At 39.3% G+C, this 13,347-nt stretch overlaps 1 protein-coding gene across 10 annotated transcripts in view; it reads left to right on the forward strand.

Annotated features, from left to right (window-relative positions):
* The window catches only part of GRIK4 (glutamate ionotropic receptor kainate type subunit 4), a 341,881-nt gene that overhangs the window by 136,995 nt on the left and 191,539 nt on the right, over positions 1–13,347 (forward strand). For 9 of the 10 annotated variants that reach the window (XM_075191040.1, XM_075191039.1, XM_075191038.1 and 6 more), the window contains exon 2: positions 13,201–13,334. In XM_075191040.1, the coding sequence (XP_075047141.1) occupies positions 13,253–13,334 (82 nt within the window). In that variant the 5' untranslated portion in view covers positions 13,201–13,252. Of the gene's footprint in view, positions 1–536; positions 589–13,200; positions 13,335–13,347 lie in introns of all 10 variants that reach the window. The other variant, XM_075191032.1, reaches the window with a different exon arrangement.

Consider the following 13,347-nt stretch of genomic DNA (forward strand, 5'->3'; position numbering starts at 1 on the left):
TACCCCTCCTCTTTCTTTTCTAACTATGACGCTGCCCAGCTGCACTAGAGACTGCCAAGAACTGTGCTACTCCTTCTGTGTCCCTCTGTGAAATGGCGCTGGATCGCCATGGAGGGCGGTACTTATAGAATCCAAAGCTCGCTAGATCCGACGACGTAACGATGATATTTCGCCTTATTTTCAATTCCAAGGGCGCGCGATAGTACTGATCCGTCTCGGCTCGGTACTCGGATCTGCTAAGTTCGGGTGTGTTTGGTTCTCGGGGAACCGAACCTGAGCATCTCTAATACCTAGTGATCTGAAAGTCGGAACTTTTACTCAATACGAAAATTACACAAACACGCTAAAAACACTAACTGCTGAATGTTAGGGACATATTTAGTACACCTCTATGTGCCTTTTGTGCTAGTTAGAAGGTGGCAATATTTTTCCTCTGATGATTTTATTCATGGACAATTAAGTAGTATTATAAATAATGTATAGTTTAGCTGTATTCCCTCTTTGTATTCATAGCCTTTCCCTCTTTAACATTGCAGAGTGAACTGTAGCTCAAGCATCAGAAACAGAAATACAGCAACTTGATAAGAGGTCGGTTTGTATTATTTCTGTCTCATTTTTATCATGCCCTGAGTTTAGAATACACTTTATTGTGTATATGCTGACATATTCTGATGCATATTCTGCTTGTAGTAGGTGAGATATTTAGATCAGACCAGTCACAGGGTTTGTTTTGATGAGTGCTAAAAAAATAACAGGACAGCTGTTTCATCAATGTGGCAGGGGGAGCTTCTCTAAGGAACAACATTTTGGAGAGATCTTGAAAAACTGTGAAAAGTATACTTTCAGGGTAAAAGTAATTAAAATGTCCAGATTTTAATAGGCACTGACACTGCGACTACTACTTCACCAAGATACACTGCAGTGCATTTCCTGGTATGCCGTTGATAAATTCACGCCACGCTTGCTGATTTTTTCCCATTACACTTGATCTATTGCTGGATGTCATGAGCTTCACGCTATGTATCAGTTGGGAACTGTCCACGGTTCTGCAGTTCTGTAATTTTCTAGCAGCTGGTCAAACAAACGTATCAGGAATACAGACACAGAAGGTTTGAAGGACAAGAACCATATGTTATCTGTTCCACTGCAGTAAACATAATTTATTTGTACATGTTTAAGTCAGTGACTGTTTTTAGAATGTTTTGTTTGGCACAGTAACACATCTTTTAAAAAAAAATGTATTGAGAAGACGTACAGACCCCAAGGCACAAATTATGTTTTTGGTAGAATGAACTAAGGCTCCTATGTGCACAATTTCCCCCCCCAGGATTTGCTTTTTGTATGCACCTCCATTAACAGGGTAAGCTGAAATGGGTACTTATCACTATTATATAACTTAAAGCAGGGGGGCGCCATTTTCTGTGAATAAGATGAATATGTCCAAAATCAGCCTTTAGGGCCTGTGCATATGTGTGTTTTCATGCATCTTTCTCTTAGAAAAACAAACAATTTTTGTGTAGACTAATACAATTGTCTCCATACAGTGTGTTGTGCTTAGTCCTTGATATCTGCGAGGGTGAACAGCTCACCATACCTTGTCTCCAAACATGGTGTAATGGGACCACCATGCTTGATGCAACATTTATAAATAGAAGGCAAGAAAACAGAGATATGGGGGCTCCCATAAATGAAATATTGTTTACGAGCAGAAGTGTAGAATGTGTTATTGCACTCACCTAACAGTAGTAATTGGCTAAAGCTGTCTATAAACAAGTTAACATCATAATGTGAAATTACCTGTTTGGCTGCAATAGTCTGTTCAATATGAAACAGAAGCTGTGATATTGTTTTCAATAAAATGTGTTAAGCTTTATTGCAATTAGAAATGTCTGATATGTACCATGTGCTTCATGACCACTCACGACATTTGTAATGTTTGAATGAGATCCTTTTTTAATTCATTGATTCTTACTCTTTTTAAGACCATATTCACTTTCTCCATTGAGAGTTTTATGTTTTTATATGTTTTACTGGATTTGTTTATTCTTATAAAATGATAGCCATGGCCTGGTGTGTTTTCGACATTACTGGTTTTGTCAAAATAATACTGTTCAATGAAACACAGTGACAGATCATTAAAACCCTGTTTTATCAACTCTGGCATGTTTCTACTCACCATGGATCTGGCAAATTACGAACAGTGATTTAAGCTAAGTTTGGGGATTTTAGATCTACTCTCACCCATAGCTGGAGGCAAAGGATGTGATCAACATTCTAAACAAATGCCAGTGTCATTCTGAGCAGCACTATTAGGAGACCCTCTCTCCATTTCTTTGTTCTTTCTTTGATCTGCCACAACACTTAGGCACATTTGTAGACTGACATCCCATGCACTTGCTATTGTATGTTGGTTGCTGCCCAGTTTGTCCTCTAAATCAGTGTTTCCCCAAATTCAGTCCTTTTATTTTGTTTTCACTTGTGGCATCAAAGTTGATCCCCTCTCTAGGAGTTTCATCCAGAAGTATTCTGATACTCAGGAAACTGTGCTTAAAAGGTCTACTTCACAAATTTTGGCTGTTGTCAAAGGGAGAAAGAGAAAAAAGATATGCTGCTACTGTCTTTTCTTTAAGCACCAGGGGGTAAATGTATCAAGCTGAGAGTTTTCCGGCGGGTTTGAAAAGTGGAGATGTTGCCTATAGCAACCAATCAGATTCTAGCTTTCATTTTGCAGAATGCACTAAATAAATGATAGCTAGAATCTGATTGGATTTTCAAACCCGCCAGAAAACTCTTAGCTTGATACATTTACCCCCAGGATTTGTATTGAGGGCTTTCAATGCAAATTGGCACCGATCTGACCTGCTTTGTCTGTGCTTCTGCCAGCTGGCATCACATTTAAACAAACGGCCAGTATATAATAATGAAATAATTATATAAACACAGAACGAGAGGGCAAAAAAAACTCCACAGTCATTAAGTCTGCCCTTTTTTGTGCATTTGTTTTTTTTAGTGGGGCTGTTTTATTGGTGGGGGGATAAGGGGACTGTTTGTATTTTCATTTTCTTTATATCTTAAATCTAATTCTTTACAATATCAATATGTTTGTGTCATCCATTCCTGAATTATTTTACTGTATGAGTCTAGTACACGATCTATCACTCTTCTTGTAAAATAAAGTTCTTCTTTATGTCTCTTTTAGTCTTCCTTCTCCAATTGTAAAATGTATCCCCTTGCTCTAGAACTCCGCTTTAAAATACTACTTTTTGACTGTTATACATTTGAATGTTTCACCTCTGTTACTTGTCTCCTATAAGCTGTAAGTGTTCAGCTCAGTTTGTGTTATGCTGGCCATGAACCACGAGTACGCTGGCACTTGTACTTCTACAATCACCAGCATAGCCAAGCAGTTTATGGCTGCCAGAGCTTGCTGGGACCAGTAGTGCCACACCAAAAATACTAAAACCTATCTTTTAACTATTTACTACCCCATCAACCACTCTGTATAGGGGTTGAGTGGAACCCTAGTGCTTCAGAACTAGAGATAGTCACTGACCCCCGTGTTTTGGTTTTGGATTCGGTTTTGGATCTGGATTACCGTCGTGTTTTGGTTTTGGTTTTGGTTTTGCAAAACCGCCATTGCGTGTTTTGGTTTTGTTTGGTTTTGTTTTGCTATTTTGTTGGAAAATACATGTTTTTGTGCCTAAAATAACCCAATTTATTGCTCCAACTGTTTTAGAGATAAATAATCTAATTGTTGAGGTAATAAATCATCCAGAAAAACTGTTTAATTCTTCGTTGGTAGGCCTTCATTTATTCTACACACAAAACAGATTGTCTTCCTCTCCATCTATGCATATTGGCAATGCAGCCATCGTCTTTGGATGTATATTACACCCTACACTTATAGTTAAATATGTAAAGAAATGGAAAAAGACAGTTTGCTTTCTGTCTCTATAGGCCCCCCTCCACTTTTTAAAAAAAAAAAAAAATTCAGTCATTATAGACTGTACAATATTAATTGACATGGAGAAAGCCAGTTTGGTTTCTGTCTCTCTAGGCCCCCCTCCACTTGTATAAAATACCAAAAAATCCAGCCGTTATAGACTGTACAATATTAATTGACATGGAGAAAGCCAGTTTGGTTTCTGTCTCTCTAGGCCCCCCTCCACTTGTATAAAATACTAATAAATTCAGCCGTTATATACTGTACAATATAAATTGAAATGGACAAAGGCAGTTTGGTATCTGTCTGCATCAGATCCTCTCTCCACTAGGAGTAAAATAGAAAACTATTCAGCCATTATATAATCTAGAATATAAATAGAAATTGAGAAAGGCAATTTGGTATCTGTCTGCATCATAATCATCAACATCATCATTAGCGCCCTCGTTGCCTACACAAATCTCCCCCTCATCCTCTTCCAATTCCAAAGTGGCATCCTCAATTTGGGGATCACCGGCTACACTCGGGCTATTAAGGCACACATCAGCAGAATGCTCACGATTAGACATCCCACTGTTGGATGGACTCTCCACAGGGATTGTTGTCATTTGTGAATCAGAGCAAATATTCTCCTGTAATGCCTCACTGTTATCTTGCAGCTCGGCTTTGACACGTAACAGTAGTTGTGCACCAATTGTAGGCTGGGTAACTTTTTAGGATCTGCCACTAATATCCAAAGGTGAAGGCCTCATTCTCTCTTTGCCACTGCGTGTGTAGAATGGCATGCTTGCAATTTTTTTTTTATCGTCTCTTAACTTTTGCTCAGTTACACTTCTTTTTCGCTTCAATACAGTAAAATTTTTTTGGGTTTTTGTTTTTTGCACTAATTTGGAAACACTCTGTTGTTTGACATCGCCTTGGCCAGATGACGTACTGGGAACACTAACATCAGGACTGGTGACAGAACCTGGTTGCTCATTCAGATCATATGTGGACTGCTTTGAATCCATTCTGAGCGCAAACCACTGGGGAGTGCTAAAAATTATTTGGTAGATACTGCTGACAGATATGACTTTTGACAGCCAGAAATATTAATGCACAATTAGGGAGGACACCCCAAAAGCACTGAGGAGTGCTAAAAATTATTTAGTAGATACTGCTGACAGATATGACTTTTGACAGCCAGAAATATTAATGCACAATTAGGGAGGACACCCCAAAAGCACTGAGGAGTGCTAAAAATTATTTAGTAGATACTGCTGACAGATATGACTTTTGACAGACAGAAATATTAATGCACAATTAGGGAGGACACCCCAAAAGCACTGAGGAGTGCTAAAAATTATTTAGTAGATACTGCTGACAGATATGACTTTTGACAGCCAGAAATATTAATGCACAATTAGGGAGGACACCCCAAAAGCACTGAGGAGTGCTAAAAATTATTTAGTAGATACTGCTGACAGATATGACTTTTGACAGCCAGAAATATTAATGCACAATTAGGGAGGACACCCCAAAAGCACTGAGGAGTGCTAAAAATTATTTAGTAGATACTGCTGACAGATATGACTTTTGACAGCCAGAAATATTAATGCACAATTAGGGAGGACACCCCAAAAGCACTGAGGAGTGCTAAAAATTATTTGGTAGATACTGCTGACAGATACGACTTTTGACAGCCAGAAATATTTATGCACAATTAGCGCTGGGGAGTGCCAAATATTAAGAAAAAATAATAAACCTCTATCCTCCTCTCTGCACTAGCGATTTTGGTTAGAGCAATTGCAAGAACAATATTGTATTCTCTGTCCCTGCTCTAATCAGCCTATGACTACACCCTGCTCTCTCCCTCTGTCAAATGGCGATGGGTGCTGTGGAGGCGTGTATTTATAAAGTTGAAGTATCGCGAGAACCGAGCCCCGAGATCCGACGACGTCACAATGACGTTCGGCCTCGATTTGGATTCGGAACGGGCGGGAGAGTACTGAGCTGCTCAGCTCGGTACTCGGATACCCAAAGTTCGGGTGGGTTCGGTTCTCGGAGAACCGGACCCGCCCATCTCTATTCAGAACTGACTGTTTGTTTTCCGAAGGGAGCCCACATTATTTTTTGCAGGCCCAATTCCCCTATAAAATTCAGCCTTCAGCTGAACAGGTTGGGACTGTGTGCAATTATAATGGGAGAACCCCATGCTTCAGGTTTTCTTGTAATAAAGTCATCAGTCCAGCCTCTCAAAGCTTACTGTCGGTTTCAGATTTTCAGGGGAACAAACGCTGATCATCCCTCTGAAATTGCTGTAGACAGCCCACGTTATAAGCGCTGGTGCTGGTATAATATTTGGGGAGTGGGGTCATGCCATTTTTGTTTTATTTTAATAATGTTTTGCCATTTTTGTTTATTTTAATATATTTATTTAACACTGCAAAGGTCTGTGCTGATGATTAGCAGCAGAGATATTACAAACACCTGCAAAAGATACACCTCTTTAAACATATATCTATGGCTGCTTCCTCTTTTGCCTCTTAATGTGCAGCAATTAACATGCTTTTCTGTACTTGCCTTATGCTTGCCTCCCTAAACATAAAGAGTAGTAGGTGTAAGATGTGGATGAGTCTGCATGGTTGCAGGTGTATGTATTTTTGTGCGTATGCGCAATAAGGTAATATGTATTTTCGCAAAGAAAATCCCATCTATTGTATGTCACACCCAGTGTGATTATTGTCCAATAAAAGCACAGGTTGGAAGCACATGCTTTATTTTTGGTCTTATCCATGATGGCATTGAACACCAGTGCTTCGGCAGTATTGTGGTGCTCCGTAAACTAGAGAGAGTTAAGCACCACAGACTTAGTCCAGCTGTCAAAGATCATTCATCCCCTTACACTAGTCTATTCTTTGCCTCAGTCCCTCAAATCCACAAAACGAATAACACCCAAACACAAACAGCCTGCACATAAAACACACATAAAAAACACTTACCCAGTCTCCAGCCATTTTTCCACTATGCACTTACTTTAATATCATGGTACACTCCTACCTTCCAATGTGTCTTCAGTCTGCTGCTGTATTTCTTTTCCATCTTGTCTCATTTGCACCCTTACATGGTATCTGCTACCTTTGTCTCCACCATATGTTTGCATCACAACAGATCCAGCTCTACAGAGACTATAAACTTCTAGAGCAGCAGTCAATTAGTATTTAAATATTGATAGCATCTAGCTATAGATTTAACGTTATAGTATAATGTATTTCTTAAATAAATAAAGTAAATTGTCAAAAAGAACAATGACTTTACAAAGTTTAAGTAAAAGTAAGCTTACAAAAAAAAACTATAACTTTTCACAGACTTGAAACTATAACTTTTCACACACAATTGATTTTGTTTAACAGGATATCTCCTCATGAAAAATACCACACTCTCACCAACTTTCTCCTACACTCTCCAATCCACAATTCTCCCTAGTTACTGAGGGCAATAGTCTGCTCTCATCTCATCTTCTTTACTTCTGCATCCTCCTATCTTACATTCTCTCCCATTTATTCTCAATCTTAAATAATGCAGCAAGACTGATAGTCCTCTTGCACCGCTCCACATCTACTGTATCACTTTCAGATCCCTATGCGGGCTTCCAGTGTCCTCCGGAATCCAATTCAAATTATTCACCCTTACCTACAAAGCCCTCAGCAACACCATCCTTTCAAATAGCTGATATCTCATCTCAAAATATTCCTCTTCACATCCTGTTAGATCTACCTTTGACATGGTCCTCAGTTCACCTCATCTCTGGTAACCACCACTCACTCCAACCTACAAGACTTCTCACCTCCTACTACGCTCAGTCAGGCTCTCCCACAGCCTTCAAATCTTAAAACACTCACTGAAAATCCATCTCTTTTTGGAGCTTACCCTACTGTCACCTATGCCAATCACGCAAAAGCACCCTCACAACTGTCCCAATTTCCACTCTGTGTTACTCTCATTCCTTTTGTTTCAGCTTCACCCTCTTCCAAGTAGAATGTAAGCTCTCTCATGAGTAGGGACCTCCTTACCCTTTGTTTTCATGTCTAAATTTATTTTGCCAACCTTTCACAACAGATCCAGCACAACAGAGACTATAACCTTCTAAAGCAGCAGCCAATTAGTTTGTGAATATTGGTAGCAACTAGCTATAGATTTATAGATAGAGTATAATGTATTTCTTAAATAAAGCAAATAGTCCATAAAACAATGACTTTGCAAAATGTACTGTATATATATATTGTCATAAATCGTATAAGGATTACCACCTTCTGGGGGTAGATGGCTGCACTTCAGATAGACCAGCCAAGGCTATCACACCAGTAAATTGTTTTTCGTTCAAATAGCCACAGCTCATTTTCTAGTTTCTAGCCTGTCTGACTTATTACTAATGCACACTTCCCCCTCTTTCAAGTCAGGGACCTTGTGGTCCACACACATACAAAATACCTCGGATACCGCCCATCTCTAGTTATTATACACAAATAGGCATCACCCACAATGCTCCATTCTCTTTGGGCATCATCGCTGATTGGTCCACAGCAGAAACGAACGCCCATGTCCGAGTGTATAAAATGACAGAGAAGCCTGTCCGGCGCCGAGGAACGCGAGAAGATGGCAGGTGAGAAGAAGGTGTCAGTGGGGGTTGCAGCTATGAAGGACTTTATGTATTTAATTCTAGTTTCACACGAAGCAATGAGGCGACATTTGTACATTTGGGCAGACTTTCGACCATCGTGTCACTACACACACTGACCCGACTGCTGGTTGAGCCTATTATTGGACAAAAACCCTGTAGTACTTACCCAGCTTTACACAACATTAGCAAGCAAAATTATTATCCCACCCTTGTGAAGATCATAAACACAGTTATGTAACTATTCTCTGAATCTATGGAACTCTAATCCCCATGCTGCAAAGCCCGTCCTCAACTGATGTAACTATTCTCTGAATCTATGGAACTCTAATCCCCATGCTGCAAAGCCCGTCCTCAACTGATGTAACTATTCTCTGAATCTATGGAACTCTAATCCCCATGCTGCAAAGTGTAGTCATTCTATCCTTATATTCATGTAAACATACAAAACTAAAACAACCCCACTACCACAGAATCTTATAGAACTAATGCTAACCTGACACATCTCAATAATAACTGAGATTAATTACCACACATTTTTCCAAGCAGCGATCTACACTTTATATTATATATATATGTATATACACACACACACAAACACACACTCTGCCTCGTTTGCGCTGTATTCATGCTGAAAAGATAAACAAGGCTGATACATCATCTTAACAGTTAGGCTGGGACAGAGAGAAATCATTTTGGCCAAAGTATATGCACCCAGTATAGGGCAAGGCAAATTTGTCTCCACATTACACAGTTTGACACTGAAAGACTTCAACACAGTATTCTGCGTCCATGTAAAGGTGGTGATTGCTTCAGTGGAGTTAATGGTTGTGTGCCTACAACTATTATATATTTGGACTATCTTTATCATGTTGTTACCAAGATCAGAGATTGGTTTACATGTCCAGAATTTTTAGAGCGCTGGATTATGAAGTCACCCAAGGAGTTGCTGGTTGATGCATGGTTATTAACTAGTCTTACATTGACATCTGAGACACGTGACAAACCTTCATTTTAGGAACTTGGTGGGAGTATGAAAAATAATAAAAAATCTAAGAAGTGACTATTGCAAGACTGGTGTTGTTGGTCTAGAGGTCAGTAGATTCTTCTCATCTCTGAGGTCTTTAATGAGAGTAGTGTTTTCTTCCAGATTGACTAGTATAAAGGGATCTAGTTAATTCTCAAAGTTTTCTCCCTTTATGAATGCCAACTGTGGATAAATCCTGGTAGAACTGGAGTTTGATGTATTTCAACAATACATTTTGGTTACCTTAGGTGATTGCCATTATGTGTCCTTGTCTTTAAAACTCAGGAAGCGAATGATGAGTCACTATAGGGGTTGCTTACCTGGGTTTTAGGCAAAGAGCCCTGTGAGCCCCCATGATTGAGATAGTATGTTGACCCATATCAGGGATCAGAGCAGCAAATAAGTTCTCCATGTATTGTGTACAGTTCTCAGGTAAGTTTCTTATTCTTATATTGTTCATGTTTAGGTCTTCTAGCTCTACGATAAGTTTATTTAGGTCCCTGCCTGTGTCTTGTTGGAACCACTGGAAACTTTTTTGGCACATGTACAGTTTGTTTATTCAGGCCGATTGGAAATATATTATTGTTTTTATGGATGTTATGACTGTAACTCCATCTCCAGTAACTGCTTAAGGACTGTGATGAGGTTTTGGAGAGTCGAGCTATCATTATTTGTTGCTGGGGCTGGACTAAGTGACTCTACTTGTTCCATCAGTGTGCATGGGGATGGTGATACTCTTGCGGTGAGCCTGGTTTGCTCTGTCTGGTAAAGTAATGGGTGATCGGAGAAGAGGTGCCCATTTTAGTTTTGGACAATGAATGTTGCATAGTTATAGCTTGTATAAGCACCATGGGATGATGGGTGGTTTGGTTGGCTCAGAAACCTGCTTATAATCATCCAGGGTCAACACGGGTCTCTCCTCTAGGTGGTCATTAATTTCTATTCATTCTTAAATATCCACTAGGCGGCTCTAGAATTCCCTAGGCAACAAATCTTCATCTTCAGTCTGGCTGAGGGAAATTATCAGTGAAAACTATCCTACTTTCTTTTTTTTGAGTTAGCCTTGAAGCATATATGTGGCTGGAGTGTGTCAGTAGTTTGTCAGGCTGATCTATCCTTACAGCCAATCTTCTATATGTACTAGTGATATATTACCGTCCTACAACTTATTTGGAGCTGAGTACTGTGATCCAGAGTGTTTAGAGTATTATAGACATCAGAGGGGATTGTGATGGGCAGATATATTAGCTATCTCTGCCCCTCCTGTTAAACCTTAATTATTATTATGGGCTCCAGGCTGTATAAAAGCTAGTCATTTTTTCTCTCCTAAACACCTATCTGGGGATTGAAAGGCCTTGTGTGTTTTAGCCCTGAGATATTGTTGTTACCTTTGGGGATGAAAGCGCACTTCATTACACACACCAGCTCTGTACCCCCTTAGTACTGGTCAGCTTGGCCTGCGGATGGCGACGGCAGAGTTGAAAGGGCATATGCAGCTGCTCTACAGAACACAATACAGGCTTTCTGGAATGTGACTCTAGGAACTTCTGATAGGCTGTAAGACCCATGATGTAAGTGGCTACATTGTGTCTGGTTCCTGGAAGGGCAGATCTTCTCTGTTGAGCTGAGGAAGTCCCTCTTTCAACTCAATGCAGAGTACGTATACTATCTATTGTGGATGTGCCCACTAAGAGGGACCAACAGTTTTGGAATATATGTGGTTGGTTGGAGGTTGAAGGCTTAGGTGCTTAAATGCAGTAAGCATGGGAATTTCCTTAGAAGGTGAATAATCAAATCAGCAAGTCCATACATTGTCTTCAGAAAGGCAAAATTCTTTGGCTGAGGGAGATCACCCAGTTAGCACCACCAGATAATGTAGGCCAGAGATGTCCCCCTTTAGTCCATTAAACAGTGAGAGAGGGAGCACTGCGTATGATCTCATGACAGGCAGACCTCTTCCAATGATGCTAGGTGGCTGTCCAGGTGAATCCTGCAAGAAGGGTTATCAAGAGAGTACGTCCTTCCAAAACAAGATGGTTGGGTCCAGTGACACTATGGCCAACCAGGTGTTGTAAGGCCAAGACGAACTTTTGGCACGTTTGTTGCAAAGGTGTAACAAGACCAAATACTGTATTTAGGTTATAAGCCACATTGGGACTGGGTATCCCTGATGTCAATAGATATCTGTGGTTGTTAGAAATAGCTGTTGTAAGAGACATCCTATAGATACGACTGTTAAGCAATGCTCCCTTAGGTTCCCCATTTTTGTACATGCAGGCTATGTTGATCTAGAGGAAAGCAAAACCCTTAACAAAATTTCTGTCAATTTATCATCACAGTTGGAAAAATCTTTAGGATGTTCTTGGTCACATTTGTGGCAGTTGGAATAATCTCCAGGATCAGTTATCTCAACCTTTTCATTTACTAGGTATAACTACAATTACCACTCCTTGTAAGAAAGGCATCAGGTATATTTTTTTTTATCAATTTACTGATTCTGCATGGATAGTCTGAATTTGTAGTTTTTGTGAAATGAACTCAATATTTTAATTTTTTTTATTGACTTTCCATAATTTAAAAATATGTCCTGCACTCCAGGCATTATTATTAAACATTTTTTTAACTGCTGTTACTTGCTTGACCAATGGGTTTATAGAAAAAAGGAGATTTTCTGTTGTACAGATTGGGGAATGACCCTCTGATTGCTTTTATCTTATTCTCGCATAGAGGGGTGCTACCAATAACTTATGTTAAGTATAATTCAAAAGAGAAAGGCTAGAAGTTATTTATGCGGTGCACAGTGTTTCCCATCCTACCCATCAATTTTTATTGTGGCATCAAATTCACTTAAAATATAACTTTTATTAACATATATATAAAAAATAAGGTCTCTTTAAAATACGCGAAATATAGTGTGTGAAATAGTGAATTTTGTGAATTAAAACTCCAGATGCGCTTTAACTTCTGTTATTATATAGTGACAATGAGGTATATAGGTTTTATATAAATATTTGCAGCTCCTGCTGATTGCTATTACCTATTGCCTCATAAATTGCTCCCCTTAATATATTTACTGCTTAATGTATAATTGAGAATGGGGAGGCGGTACCCTCGAGTTACCGTTCCTTATAGTTATCAATCATATCTAACAGCGCTAGCTGTAGGGATAACTTATCTATATTCCTCAATAGTTATGTTCTCAATATAGGAATTATTGGGATCTATATGAAGATTCCAGGAAGCCACTCGTTAGAATTCATTATAGAGGGTAGATTGTAGTTTAGAGATCCTACTTCGTTATCGATTACCGGAGTGTATAGCTCCTATTAGTATAAATTCCTTTCCCGTGGCTTACTACCACTCTATTCCGCTTTCACAATAGGGATCCCCCATCCATCATTTCTATTGTTGTTTCTCTTGGAAAACTAGTATTTCTGTCTTTGGGTTTATCTGTTTTCCTTCTATATTATATACTATTGCAATAATAAAGTAATAATGATAAAGTAATAATTTTCATCTTGATCATAAATACTGGTACTGCAAAAGTTATCATATGTCCACTTTGTTTTGCAGATATTTATGGAATGCCCAGATCAACAAAGGGCTTCATGACGATTTGTGTAAAATGCTCCGTGTCCTGGCGCCTCTGGTGCTCCTCTTGTTGTTGCTGATGAAGTCCACTGGTAGCCCCAACTCCATTCGAATTGGTAAGTTCATCTT

This window comes from Mixophyes fleayi, chromosome 11, assembly GCF_038048845.1.
Source record: "Mixophyes fleayi isolate aMixFle1 chromosome 11, aMixFle1.hap1, whole genome shotgun sequence".
NCBI lineage: Eukaryota > Metazoa > Chordata > Amphibia > Anura > Limnodynastidae > Mixophyes > Mixophyes fleayi.